The sequence below is a fragment of the Cheilinus undulatus genome, linkage group 1 (assembly GCF_018320785.1).
Source record: "Cheilinus undulatus linkage group 1, ASM1832078v1, whole genome shotgun sequence".
Taxonomy (NCBI): domain Eukaryota; kingdom Metazoa; phylum Chordata; class Actinopteri; order Labriformes; family Labridae; genus Cheilinus; species Cheilinus undulatus.
This window is the reverse complement of record NC_054865.1, coordinates 8,004,192-8,019,328: the sequence shown is the minus strand read 5'-3', so window position 1 is coordinate 8,019,328 and position 15,137 is coordinate 8,004,192. Positions and strand designations below refer to the sequence as shown.

Below are 15,137 nucleotides of genomic sequence, written 5' to 3'. Positions count from 1 at the left end.
CACAGGTGTATTTCCCTTATTTCTATCTGAACAGCTGTCCTTTTAGCACTCAAGCTGTTTAAATAGCAAACAAACTTGTACTCATGTTGGTGCCAAAGTTTGTCTTAAATTCAGAAGTCTTGCACAAAGCTTGGCCCATTCTTTATCTCAAGGACACAGAAAATGACTGCCCCTAAAACAACCTAACACCTGGTCTAAAGCCTGTGGTGCGGTGTGTTTCTGATGTCTTTATTGAAAAAGGAAGACCCAGGCTTCCTTCAGACAGGCATGCTTTCTGTTGCCATAACAGTGTCAGACACTGCCAATCTGTACAGGCACAATCAAGAAAAAAGCCCTGAAATTAAGGACTCAGCTTGTGGTCACAGGCTCAAATTTCAAACCAAAAACTCATCTGACCAGTCAGGAACAGGAGATCCAGCCCTGATCGGCCATCATGCCCTCTGTAGACTGCAAGGATATGATGTCAATCCATCTGAAAATCAGCCCAACCTCCAAAATCAGTTGTAGGACTAAAAAATTGGGTCAAAACTGTCCTCAGCAAAGTAGACCAGATGTTAACAAAATTATTGTGCAATTTCGACAGTGTACGGAAGTTTTAAAATACACTGTGTACCAAAGATTAATGCAAATGATATTTTTCTCTGATTTTCCTAAATATTAGTTGCAATTGAGTCAGAATAATTTTCAAGTCATCAACAGTTAGAGCATAATTCAGATTTTATTGAACAAACCTCCCAACATTTAAAACAAATAAAAAACTCTAAATGCACTGTCCCACATTATTATGCACATTAGAGTTTCAAAACATTTTATAAGTTGTAAAGAACTGAAAATGGTCATTTGTTGAATTTGCAGCATTAAGAGGTCATATTTACTGAAATCAAAAGCTATTTCAATCAAAAACATCTAAACAGGCCAAGTTCCATGTTAACACAGGAGCCCTTCTTTGATATCACCTTCACTATTCTTGCATCCATTGAACTTGTGAGTTTTTGGAGAGTTTCTGCTTGAATTTCTTTGTAAGATGTCAGAATATCCTCCCAGAGCTGCTGTTTTGATGTGAACTGCCTCCCACCCTCATAGATCTTTAGCTTGAGGATGCTCCAAAGGTTCTCAATAGGGTTGAGGTCAGGGGAGGATGGGGGCCACACCATGAGTTTCTCTCCTTTTATGCCCATAGCAGCCAATGACACAGAGGTATTCTTTGCAGCATGAGATGGTGCATTGTCATGCATGAAGATAATTTTGCAAGGGAAGACATGGTTCTTCTTTTTGTACCATGGAAGAAAGTGGTGAGTCAGAATCTCTATATACTTTGCCAAGGTCATTTTCACAGCTTCAAGGACCCTAAAGGGGCCCACCAGCTCTCTCCCCATGATTCCTCCTGGAACCAGAAATCGATCCCTACCAGTGCATGTATGAAGCTGCTTCACTGTCTCTAAGGACTGCAGTCCCTGCAGGCGCCTGCTCCAACTGAGCCAAACCAGCACCTGGGTGCCAAAGGACTAGATGTGTTTGCCATGATAATAATAGGGTTATTGATTTTATTTCCATAATGCTGACACGCTTCTTCAGTGTCGCATGGAGGTCTGGGACAGTACCTGTGGAGTGGCAGACTTGGACAGTGGCTCTTATTTTGACCTCCGCCAGGGCTGCCCTTTATCTCTGGATCTGTTTGTCATTTTCACGGGCAGGAACTGGAGGCGCGGCTAGGGGAAGGAGAGTTTTTGGTTGGGTGACCTCAGAATTCCATCTCTGCTTTTCGCAGATGATGTGGTTCTGTTGGCTACTTCAGCCGGGGACCTCCAGCAGGCACTGAGTCTGATAATGACTCAGCACAGAGTGCAGCAACCCAAGAGTTCATGTAAAATGACCACACCTGGTCTTAATCAGTGCCACTCAGCCACAAACACACCTTACACTGCTCTGAGATGCTTCTCCACACTCACTGGTGATCAGTTTGATCTCCCTCACATAACATTAAAATGAAAGAGAGTCAACGAGCAGGGTGAGCCAGGGACATAGCAGTAAAGCTATCCTTTCTCTCTTAAAGTTGAATATATCTGAGGCAGATTTCACGGTTGAGGGATGAACAGCTAATCTTTCCCCCGGCCTGCTCCTCCTCTCTGCTCTGAGCTGTACATGTGGCCGGAAACAACATCTCGACGCAGAAAACACGATGACCGGGACTGACGCCAGCCCCCGGAGGTCACTGTCAAGTCAATCGCTGCGCAGTGTGTCACAGCTGTTGCTATGGCTAGACAGAACAAGCCCCCTTCCCCCTCCCCCACCCCTCTGCTCTGAGCTGCTGAGCTAAATATAACTGTCTCCACTGCCCCTGTTCAACTTTGCAGCCGCACGTTCATCAGACCTCCCAGAACAAGATGCTTCCTCTGAGTGGAGACTGCTTTAGGCGGCATGGCCACAAATCTGAGCTCTAATTTAATTCATTTAATTTTATTCAATTCTGTCTGCAATGTTTCTGAGCTCTGACGTTCATCAGTCTAACTAGTTTAGATGAGAAAACATCATTTACATTAGTGTTTTTGTAAAGTAAGTATGACTCCATTGTTTAAGACAGTGTTGGAGTTTGGGACCTCCTTGGGAGTCGTGAGACACTGGGCCTCATTCGCTAATAAATGCGTAGAAATGTTCTTACTCTGCACATCAGTTCAGTGTATACACAAAATCACCGTCGGATTCATGACACGTGCGCACTGGCCAATTTTCTTCTCACCACCGTGTGTATGTTAGTGAATCAGAATCATTCAAATTGACAGGCTCGTGCCCGCAATCTGCATAAACAACACCCCTATTTCTCTATAAAAGGACATCCGTTTGATGCATCACAACGAGATCGGTGAGGAGCTTTGAAGTTGTGAGAGAAGGCCCCAAAAATTAAAGGAAGAAATTTTACAACGGCAGAAATTGAAGTTATCGTGTCAGAGGTGGAGGCAAGGAAAACGACACTTTTTTGAAGCGTTTCCACTGGAGTCTCGATGATAAACAAAAAAGATACCTGGGCCTCTATCACAGAGGCTGTCAATGCAGTGTCACCTGAGGTCTGCACCGTGGCTCAGGTGAAGAAAAAGTGGTTTGATATCAAGGTGGATGCAAAGAAAAGGATATCAGACCAGAGAAAAAAGAAGGAGGAGGACAAAGACCACCTGATCTCACTCCACAGGATGAGCGATTGGCTGCATTAGTTAGAAACTCATCCATCTCTGGCATATGTCAATGGAACGAGGTTGAAAGTGATTCACTGATCCGTCAGGTTACCTGTAATTATTCATTTGTTTATATTTGTAATTCTTAATCACTTGCAAATAACGAGTGAAGTCAACCAGAAAAAACAACTTTAACTGAAATTGCCAGTGCTGAATGCAACAATTAATTAATTTGTAGGCCCGGATTATGGTGACGTGTCAAAGTCAAAGCTGTTTTATTTCACTTGAATGCTCATATTTCTTTTTAAAATGAAGTGTTAAATTGAAAATTCAAGATTTTAAGTGTATGAACGATGGACAAGTGTCCATTTCATGGTCATTTAGTACATTTGGCACACTCATTAGCTAATTCCTGGTTTTAAATATTATCTTTAAGCTTTTTATCAGTTAATGTTGTTTCAATACATTGTGCATCTTGGGTAAAAGATATGTTTAAAGATTTTAGAAAGCTGATCTTTCATTATTTGTGCGTACGCATGGTCTGAGGAGGTTCTAAATTTGTTCGCAGAGTAAGAACAAATTCAAGTAAAAATATATTGATGAATCGCAGATTTGTGCATCAAATGTTCGTACGCACGATTTAAGCACAAATTTGTGCTTACGCACTGTTTGTGAATAAGGCCCAATGAGAGGGGGCCTCCAGATGCCTTAAAAAACTACAAATATTTTAAATTACACTTTTGCCACTTTAAACAACTTTCACCAAATTTCTACCTGTTATCGTCCTTTTTCCCACAGTTTTTCCAATTTTAACACATTTTTCCACTTAAAAGCAATTTTTTGTCCATTTAAAACCTTTCCACCCCCTTTATGCCTGTTTTTGCTGTGTCTAGACCAATTTTTGGAAGTTTTGATTTTTTGTTGCCTCTGTTGACCCATTATTACCACTATTTACCAGTTTTAAGCCAATTTTAACCACATTTCACTATTTGTTATGCCCATCGTCAACAGTTTAACTCATTTCTGCCTGCTTTTCTGCCTTAGTAAATCCATTTTTGCCAGTTTAAACCAATTTTTCATCCCGTTTCACCAAATTTTCCATCCATTGAACCCATTTCAGCCACTTTTTACGCCCAATTTACTACTTTTTATGCCTGTTTTTCCCACTTCAACCTGTTTTTTTGCTTATTTTTTGCCACTTACATCTCATTTTTGCCACCTCTAACCCATTTTTGCTACTTTTAAAATCACATTCCACCATTGTAGCCATTTTTAACCCATTTTAATTCCATTTTTAAGAAAAGGGGTTTACATTTTTAAGAATGCTGTTTACTACAGCACCAAAGAATCAAATAATATTTGTTTATTTGATAAGAGTGGTTATTATTCAGGTTAAAAATAAAATATTCCATCGTCCCCCAGTCTGGCTGGGCCCCACAAAGCTCTTCCTTATATTCACCCCTATGGGTGCCTTGTCTGCACATGGCTATTTTTGATTGTGCCTGGCTGTGTTCAACCACCTTCAGGTACAGTGGGGGTCCCCAGTCTCTCCTTTACTTTGAGAGTTGTGTGCTGAAAAGGTTGAGAACCAATGTTTAAGATGCATTTATAACTTTTCTGTCATCTGTGTGTTATGAAGACAGTTTTTGTCTGTAATTGTGGCTGAATGTAACAGGAGGTATTAACAAAGAAAAACAGAGGTGAGCAGAAGAGTCTGAAGCAGTTTCAGCACGTGCACACCCTTTGGATCAGAGCTACACCTGTAGCATGATGCAGCATCCACAGGCTGTTTTACCTTCAGGCTAAGGTAGGAAACTGCCTTGAGGTAAAACTGCATCAAGGCAGAGATGAACCAATCGTGAAATCAAGGTCAATACTGATACCGCTGGTTGATACTGATACTCTATGCTGCTGTCAAATCTACCTAATAAAAAGAATCCTCACTCTAAATCAGGATAGTAGAGCAGCATTAAAGTGATATTTCAAAACTTAAAAAATTCTGCTACTGATATCTGTGGCACATTATTTGCCAGTTAGTCGATGTTTGTCAGCAGGGCTGATGTTGGACAGATGCATGGGTGCATCCCTACCTCGAGGCACAGGCAAAAGTGAGCATCAAATCAGCATTCTTCCGACTATATCAGAACATGTGGAGAAAGTTTTCACATGTAACCCAGGAAATGACTACATAATTATGCAAGAGACTTCAATAAATAGATATCAGCCTGGAGAACAAATTCAGCAGCAGAGTAAAAATGCTGGTAGAATCATTTCAGAGGAAGAAAGGTGGAATTTCTAGGAATGGGAAGTAGTACTGAAGTACTGTATCCCTGGCTATTAAAAAAGCTATGGTAATGCTTTACTTATCGTCATGTAGATGGTGCTGTTTCTAATTAATGAATGTGTTAATGAATATGTCTGTTTCCAGCAGCAGCACCACTGCCTGCGTTTGAAGATGTTTGAAAGTGGTTAAAGAGCTCTTAGTAATTATATTAGGCTATTTATCAAACAACAAACGTGAAAATAAAAAATCATGTACAGGTGCATCTAAAAAATTGATTCACCATGTACAAAGTAAAATATTTCAATACTTTTCTGTTTTAATCTTGATGACTTGATGGCTTCTATCTCATGAAAATAAAAACTGCTTTATCTCAAAAAATATAAGGGTATTGTGGAAAAGTCCAAGTTGTAAAGGTTTACTGAGCCTTCATTCTCTCATTCTGGTCAAGCACACACCCACAAACATGAAGTAGACTGCTGACTTCACAAATGTCCAGAGGACCGTCACTGACACCCTCCACAAGTAGGGTAAGCCACAGAAGGTCACTGCTGAAAGGACGGGCTGTTCTCAGAGGCTGTATCAAAGTGTTTTCATGGAAAATTGACTGGAAGGGAAACGTGTCATTAAGAAAAGGAGCACAAGCAACAGGGATGAGCTCAGCCTTCAGAGGATTGTCAAACCAAGATTTAAGAACTTAGGGGAGCTTCACAAGGAGTGGACTGAGGCTGTAGTAAGTGGATCATGGACTATCAGTGTTCTTAGTGTCAAGCCACTCCTGAAACTCCAAGAGTCTGGAAGATGATCAGAGAGGTACAAAATCCAAGGTGCTTGAAGTCCAGTGATTTCAGTTTGAACAGCCAGTGATAGTTTGGGTTGCCATGTCATCTGCTGCTGTTGGTCCACTGTGCTTTATCAAGTCCAGAGTCAACGCTGTCAGCCGCCTACCAGATTTCAGAGCCCTTCATGCTTCCATCTGCTGAGAGGCTTTATGGAGATACTGATTTCCTTTTCCAGCAGGACTAGGCACCTGCCCACAGAGAAGCCAGAACTACCAGAAACTGGTTTGCTGACCATGGCAACCTGGTCTCCATAACATCCCAGCAGTGTCACAGGCTGATCACCTCCTTGTCTTTAAATCACTTCCAGTTCTCCTTAAATATGTCCTCCACTTTTTTTTCTAGACTCAAAGCTTTCTGTGAACAGAATAAAATGTCTGTGCAGGCAGTGAAATTTCTGCATTCTGTGCTTGCATGCACGACTTTTTAAACACCTGACGGTATAGCATGCAAACATTTCTTGGAAAAGTTTGACGGTATTGTAAAATGCATATCGGCTAATTCTATTACATACTGTGTGATAAAAACTTATTGGTTGACAATGCAACTATAAAAATTTTCTTCTCGAACAAACATTAAACATTTGTGCATCAATGGTTAGATCTAAATGGTATGTATAACAGATATAATTTCATGACAGGAAGTGTTAGTAAGTTCAAATGGTTTGAATTTCAGCTTTGAAAAATACTGAACTGGGTTTCAAGCTTATCACCACATAGTTTTTGACAGGGGATTAGTTTATGAACATTACAAATAAAGAATAAAACCAGAAAAATGAGGCCTACTTCATCAACTTCACATACACTATATTGCCAAAAGTATTCGCTTACCTGTCTTGACTTGCATATGAACTTAAGTGACATCCAATTCTTAATCCATAGGGTTCAATAGGTTGTCGGTCCACCCTTTGCAGCTATAACAGCTTCAACTCTTCTGGGAAGGCTTTCCACAAGGTTTAGGAGTGTGTTTATGGGAATATTTGACCATTCTTCTAGAAGTGCATTTGTGAGGTCACACACTGATGTTGGACAAAAAGGCCTGGCTCTCAGTCTCTGATCTAATTCATCCCAAAAGTGTTCTATCCAGTTGAGGTCAGGACTCTGTGCAGGCCAGTCAAGTTCATCCACACCAAACTCTTTCATCCATGTGTTTATGGACCTTGCTGTGTGCACTGGTGCACAGTCATGTTGGAACAGGAAGGAGCCATCCCCAAACTGTTCCCACAAAGTTGGGAGCATGGAATTGTCAGACAAGTACCGTTCTCCTGGCAACCGCCAAACCCAGACTCGTCCATCAGATTGCCAGATGGAGAAGTGTGATTCGTCACTCCAGGGAATGCTTCTCCACTGCTCTGAGAGTCCAGTGGTGGCGTGCTTTACACCACTGCATCGGACGCTTTGCATTGCACTTGGTGATTTATGGCTTGGATGCAGCTGCTCAGCCATGGAAACCCATTCCATGAAGCTCTCTACGCACTGTTCTTGAGCTAATCTGAAGGCCACATGAAGTTTGGAGGTCTTTAGCCATTGACTCTGCAGAGAGTTGGTGACCTCTGTGCACTATGCCCCTCAGCATCCACTGACCCCGCTCCGTCATTTTACGTGGTCTACCACTTCATGGCTGGGTTGCTGTCGTTCCCAATCGCTTCCACTTTGTTATTATACCACTGACAGTTAACTGTGGAATATTTAATAGTGAGGAAATTTCACAACTGGATTTTTTGCACAGGTGGCATCCTATCACAGTCACACACACACACACATCACCATGCTGGAATTCACTGAGCTCCTGAGAGCGACTCATTCTTTCACAAATGTTTGTAGAAACAGTCTGCATGCCTAGGTGCTTGATTTTAGATACCTGTGGCCATGGAAGTGATTGAAACACCTGATTTCAATTATTTGGAAGGGTGAGTGAATACTTTTGGCAATACAGTGTATTATTAAGTAACGGCAAAGCTTATTCCCTCCAAAGAGAATGTTTTTTCTGTTAGTTTCAGATTTAGTCAGATTAAACATCCCTGGTGATAATTCTCAAACCACAGGCTCAAACTCGTATTATTACACAACATGTTATTATTAATACACTCTGGCAGAAAACACACACCCACCCACACTGACAGTGTACTCTACACATGCAGAAAAGCACAGCACACACACCACACTACACACATTTGTATTCACACGTTGGTCGTCCTTGGAGTGTTTGTTGGTTTCTTTCACCACAAAATCGACCGCGTTTGAACTCTTCATCCTACACGGTAAATACACACAGCACAGCGGGAAATGTAGACTCTCTCTCTATACTTATTTATCTAAATAATCCGCAGTAGGGAGTGCCTGAAAACACTTAAGACCACAGCGAGATAAACAATAATAACACAGCAGAAAACTACGAGGACTGAATGTGCAGGAAACTCACCGTAGCATACTTCAAGATGATATCAGCTCGTTCCTCTGCTATTAGAGTCTCAATGTCTTTCTTCATGTCAGTACCTGCAGAGAGAGAGGGGAGGGAATAAATAATGAATAAACAAAAACAACAACAATAACTGAGGATTAGTCCGAAAAAACACAATCACAGTTGATAGATGTGGGCGACTGTCAGCCTCCAAACTGAAAAAATCTGTGAGTAAAGCGGAGAAAGTGAAGCATCTTTATCAGAGAATAAAAAAACAATATCAGGGGTTAATTATGTAACAGGTTTGATCAAAATATGGACAAGAGCTCCAGATAATGGTTCAATTTTATTTTAAGTCACTCAGTGCTACACCTTATTACATGCATAATTTATAAAGTGAGTAATGGTGTTTGTGCATGCACAAAATTTCTAGAAAGTTTAAGAAATGTAGAGCATTTGTACATGTGAAGCTACTTTTAAATGAATCAAATTATTTTAAATCCAAATAAATTTAAAGAGAGTTTCCATGTTGAAAATGATTGATTGAAATATTTTGTATTTTGTGCTGCCATATTTTAAAGCCATGATGAGAAACTATATAAAAATACAAAATAGAATCCCAACATCAAAAAAATTGGGGTGCTTTAAAAAATGTAAATAAAACAGATACCATTGGTTTTCAAATCTCATAAAGCCATATTTTATTTACTATAGAACATAAACATCATATCAGATTGTTAAACTGAGACATTTCACCATTTCATGAAAGATTTAGCTCATTTTTAAATTTGATGGCGGATTTGGCAGTCATTTTATTCTATTTATATCTACATTTTGCACAGCGCCCCAATTTTTTTAGAACTGGAGTTGTAAAATAGCAAACAAAACAACTAATTTAAGTACTTTTGTATGTGTATACGCAAGAATAAGTGTAATTTCATTTATAAAATCTCAAAAGCCTCAGAAGCCTTGCGCTTCACGTCACAGATATTGCAGCATAACCTGCATTGTATTTTGAAAAGTGAAGCCCTCCTTCACCCTCTTCCTATCAGCCATGCTTGTTTTGTTGATTCAGTAAGCTGCTACCAACGTCATTATCCAGTGCTGCATTTGCATCCAGCATGGAAAATTAAAAACACATCTACTCTCCCAGTCACAAGGATGCGTTAAGGTACCGAAACATGGTACTGTTTGATTTTATCATAGACTGTAGAAAGAACTGGACATAGCCTGTGTGACGTCAGCCGTCTGCTTACAATAGGCGGACTCAAACAGCTCTTGAAGCCAATCCGCAGTAGCTTCCATATTGAAATCGCGGTCTCAACCGAACTTTGAATCAACCTAATGGCCCGCCCACTAAGCTCGACTTGCTGTCAGCTAGCTAGCTAGCTTTCTGGTTGACAGAAATGTAGCTTATGCCTGTCGAGCTATCTGTCAATCAAATGAGACGCCCCAGTCAGTGCGCAGTGAGGTTTTTCCTAAATATAATCTAAACCACTGGCTTTACTGTAATTTTTTTGCACTTCCGCATTGGCTTCATTTTCATTATCGCTTTACCACAGCTACATCTGAGCTAACGGCTACCACAGCAGTAGTCCCTGGATACACTGGAAAACCCCACCGTAGCGATCACAAACCTATGCCAAATCAGAACGAAAACATCTTTTTTGTCATGGAAAGGTATCAGTGTTGCTTTCTGCCCTTGTTTTAATAAAGACACGTTGTCCAGTTCAGACAAAAGTGCCGCTGTGGTTAAGTCTGAGCTAATCACCCCACTAGTAGGCATAGTATACAACCGGTCATGACAACTAACCCTTTCCCCGTAACTCTGACAAACCCATGCCAAATCAGGTTGGCAGAAAAGTAAAAAAAAAAAAAAAAACACCTATTCTGTCACAGAAAGCTTGTTTTAAAAATGTCCAGTTCTGACAAAAGTGCCGCTGTGGCGAATTCTGAGCTAATCACTCCCCTAGCAGCCAGAGCCACTAGCGGCTCTGAAAGTTGAGTCACTCAGTCACCTACAGACCCATGTGCAGGGCTGACCTCAGCAAAAAATGCAGAGAAAAATGTAAAAACCCTGTTTAAAGATTAGGAATTCATGTTAAACAGAGTTGTTTCAAATACTTATATCATGTCCTTTCAAGGGAACTCACTCTCCTCGCTTTGAAAGCCTCTGGTGTTTCTCCTTGTGAAGAACAGAAATGAATCAGTCATAATTTGTAAGCAAAATGTACCTTTGACTTCTTTTTTTGTTGTCTCGGTAATGGAAAAGTTATTTATATAGTTTGTTTTCAACTAGGTATGCATCAAAGTTTTAAAATCTGGTATTTAGTTGAAGGCTGCAGTACTACAGCATCACAGGAACAATCACCCAGTGTACCTAACACCACCCACAGGTCTCCTACATGAAAGCTGCTTCACAAAGTTTGTGAAACAGAAAAACAGATGAGTTAGCTCTCAGTTATGACCCCTAATGACTCCTCTTGTTGTCCAGTCAGAGATCTCCAAACCCATCCTTTAAAAACAGCTTCTTAAAGCAGGAATGTGATGCTCATAGTTAACAACATAACGTGTCAGTATCATTAAATGTCAGTCATTTTCTGTTTGAACGATGCTCAAAGTTGAAGCCAGAGTGTCAGAGCCTCTGATAAATCCTTTCCAAACAAAGCAGCGAGGGTATTAATCCCACTTCATCTCTATTCTCAGTACACCAGAGGCAAGAGTAGGGTGGTAATCTGGACACGCATCACGACACACGAACCATCGGGATTAGGAATATCTCCAAAGTGGGATTATGCAATAAAAGTCTGTTATTCCCAAAGTGGGAACAAAGAGGGACTGTTTGAGCTCTGCACAGTGAACATCAGTGAAGGTTTCATCTCTAATGTACATTTTCTGTCTCCAGAAGCATTAAAGTTCAGCAGTGTGGTCCCATAAATGCAGATAGGGGGTCTTTGTTGGTGTTTAACTCCATAAAAAAACATCTGGCATTAGAGCTGTGGCTGCGGTTCACACTCTATGAACTTCATTTATCAAAGACGTGTTGTCTTCTCTGATGTCAGGAATCTTAGATGGTTTGGGTTTGAAATCAGGCGTCACAGCCCCCTACAGACTGACGGTCGAACCACAGACTGTCTGGTTTGAAACTCTAGTTCAGTTATTAAATCAAAGAGTCTGCAGAGATGTGTACCAGAACTTTAAACTTTTAAACACATGAGCAAAAATCTAGCAATGTTATGGAGACAAAAAAAAAGTGGTCCTATAGGCAGGGGCTTTAAGACAGCTAAAAGCAGTCTATCTAACAGTAAATGCTTGATGTTTGGACCTTGCTGATAGGGCTAGGGGTCATCCAAACAATTACTTCCTAAATTACTATCTATTTTTATATTTTTCATTCACTCTTGGCTCCTTATTATTATTCAAAATACACATGGTACAGCATGTCCTAACTGCTAATGATGCAGGTGGATGTCAACAAGAAAATCAGCTTGATGACAATGATTTCTGCTGTAGCATCCTGACTGCCAGTGAGCAGAAAAGAGGGAGATGACAAGGCATCAGGAGTGTCTGTTATTGAAAGGTTATGATCTGACTTGATCCGACCTGTGAGCTGCACAGGTTTTGGGTCAAGACACCAGGCGATGATGAGCTGTTCATGAACGAGCCTGTGCTACAAAATGACTCTTAATGTGAGCGACTGTAGCTAGCTCTTGTTCGAGTCCCAGTTTCCTTTCCTTCATCCTTTGGCATTATCTAATCCATATTTAAAAGGCCAAACTGTTAAAAAGTGAAGAGTCGAATGAGTACCAAACAAACAACTCTACTGAGCTGAATCAAAAAATTTGGATCTCTCAAACAAGATGGATTTCGCTTCACAATCAGAAAGGATGGACATAAGCTGAGGATGTAATGTGCTAAACTATGACAACATTGTATGGAACGAATACCGCTTTGTGGAAACAGAGCATAGACGAGCATCCAGGCATTAGACGGAGGCTTTTTTAGATTCCTGCCTGCTGCCAATTCACTGTGAGGTTTTTAAAACTTTTTGTTTTTGCCTGAATGTTTCTCTATTTTAGGTGCATAAAAGCAGCTTAAGAATTAAGTTTTTATTTCCACAATTTGAATGCTTGGCATAGCAGCTTTTAACAGCTCAAAACATGACCTTATAGTAGCGTTTCCCCATGCAGAAATCACTGCTTGCCCCCCATCTGGAGTTCTCCACTGCTGTTTAACATCATCTGAAAAGAACCTATCTGGCTCAAAGCAGGCAAAGGCTCATCAGTACTAAGCACTGCACTTCAGATTCTTCAATTCAAAATAAAACTGGTAGATGTCATAATTTTTACAAAGCAAGCCTGAAATTCACAAGGCAGAGCATTACAATTTTGCACATGCAGTCAGGGTGGTGTTCATCTCTCTCTCTCTCTCTCCTCTCTCTTGTTCCTACAACCTACATGTCAAAAACTCTGGCCTCCATACAAGGACTCCTGCTCTATCAGTTGAGCTGAACCATCGTCCATGCAGTTAATCACTGAAGATTGATTTTCGTCTTCTGTTTCACAACGCCACATGTTTGTTCAAGATGCTGAGGCACTGTGAATAATACTCAGAGTAGCATGGTTTAGTTAGAGGACCTAAAATTGCTCTACATATCTTATATTGTTATACTCCTCAGCTCAGAGTTTAAACAGGGGTCTGCCTGTCGAGACAGCGTCCCAGACTGTGAGTCTCACTGTGGGTTAACCAGTTTGAATAATTCAGGAAGGTGGAGGATGGAGGTCGTGTGTGGCAGACAGTCTGTGACACAGTTAAAGACAGCGAGAGATTCAACAGCAACATTCACACTGCTGTTCTTCCTGTCTTTGTATCTACACACAAGATGTTTTTAGATTTCAGAATTTTAAAACTTGATTTCATTCTAATAAAGAACAATCAGTATCCCAACCTGCTTAGATAATACAGCAAGGCGTATAATTCCTTGCTTTTAGTTTCCAAAAAAGGGGAGTCATCCTAATCAGATGCATGTACTGTACGTAATAAACTGGCATTTTTCAGTGCAAAGGAGAAGCATCCCTCTCTGAGCTCCCTCTGGATGTGTAACCTCTTCACCCTATCAAGAATAACCCCAGACACCCTGCAGAGGAATCTCGTTTTAAAACTTGTTTCTGTGACCTCGTTCTTTTGGTCACCACACAAAGATCATGACCACAGGTGAGAGCTAGAATGAAGATCGACTGCTAAATTGAGAGCTTTGCTTTCGACTCAGTGGCCTCCACTATAGCATTTCAGCACAAGACCCACAAAACTTCTGATTCTGTACCATTCCCCATGTCAATCTCAGTCTATTCTACCCTGGCTCATGAACAAGACCTCCAGACACTTGAACTCTTTCACTTGGGGCAGAGAGGGAGTAATCCACTGTTTTCTGGCAGAGAACCATGGCCTTGGACAAAGAGATGTTGACTCTCATCCCAACCTCTTGCATTCAGCTTTAGTATTTTTGCTTTGTAGCCAAAATCAGTTAATACTCTGGTGTCTGTAGCTGAGAGCAGTACAGTGTTTGCCGTGTTTACCAGCAACTAAATATCAAGCACATCAGTGCTGTGACTCAAATTAAACTGAAAAACAGCGCCTTAAACTGTCAGCTAGAAAAAAAAACGTCATCTCAACTGCTGCTGAGGGTCTGTCATCCTTTTCCCCTCCACTATCGCCTGAATAGCTGCATGGTGATATGATATCTTCATTGTTTTTGGTAGAGAATTGACAAATATCTTCTCTCTTCCTGTTTGTCCCTCTATCCCTTAACAACACAACACAGCTTCAGCAGATGGCTGTCCATCATGGCTGGTTATTTTCCAAGTTTCTGGTAAAAGGATGTTTTTCCTTGCAACTGAAACTTTGCTAAATGTTGCTTGTTGCTGAGCTCTTGGTGGATTAATGTTGGCTATTTATCAATAAATGTAACAGAGGGTATGGTCTAGACATGTGCTCTTTGTAACCTGTCTTAACGTGGTTGAACACAATCAAGAGTAGTCATGTGCAGACAAGGCTGCCCATAAGGGGGGATAAATGGGAGACTGGGGGACCATGGAGGACAGCAAAATCATGGTCAATTGTAAAGTTAACCTGTGATATCCATATTTCATATTTAACCTGAATAAAAAGTACTCTTATCAAATAAAAAATAAGTTTTTTTTGTGTGCCATAGTAAATAGAAAACATCAAATCCATTTCCTAAAAACAGAATTAAAATGGATTAAAATGAATAAAATGGGTTAAAAATGGCAAAATTTTGTGGATAAAGGGGATAAAATGTGAGTTTAAAAGTACATAAAATGGGCAAGAAGTGGTAAAAATTAGATAAAAGTGGCAAAATAAGCAAAATATGGCAACAATAGGGATAAAAAGTAGTTATGGGGGATTAAGAAGTGGCAGACATGGGCTTGA

The 15,137-nt window shown here is 40.5% G+C and overlaps 1 protein-coding gene across 2 annotated transcripts in view; it reads right to left on the bottom strand.

The window, feature by feature from the left end:
* Window positions 1–15,137, bottom strand: part of LOC121515193 (USP6 N-terminal-like protein) — a 47,746-nt gene that overhangs the window by 23,998 nt on the left and 8,611 nt on the right. The window contains exons 2-3 of one of the 2 annotated variants that reach the window (XM_041795874.1): window positions 8,709–8,782; window positions 8,459–8,540 (exon numbers count right to left, since the gene is read on the bottom strand). In XM_041795874.1, coding sequence (XP_041651808.1) covers window positions 8,459–8,540; window positions 8,709–8,716 — 90 coding nt within the window. In that variant the 5' untranslated portion in view covers window positions 8,717–8,782. The remainder of the gene's footprint in view (window positions 1–8,458; window positions 8,541–8,708; window positions 8,783–15,137) is intronic. The other variant, XM_041795956.1, reaches the window with a different exon arrangement.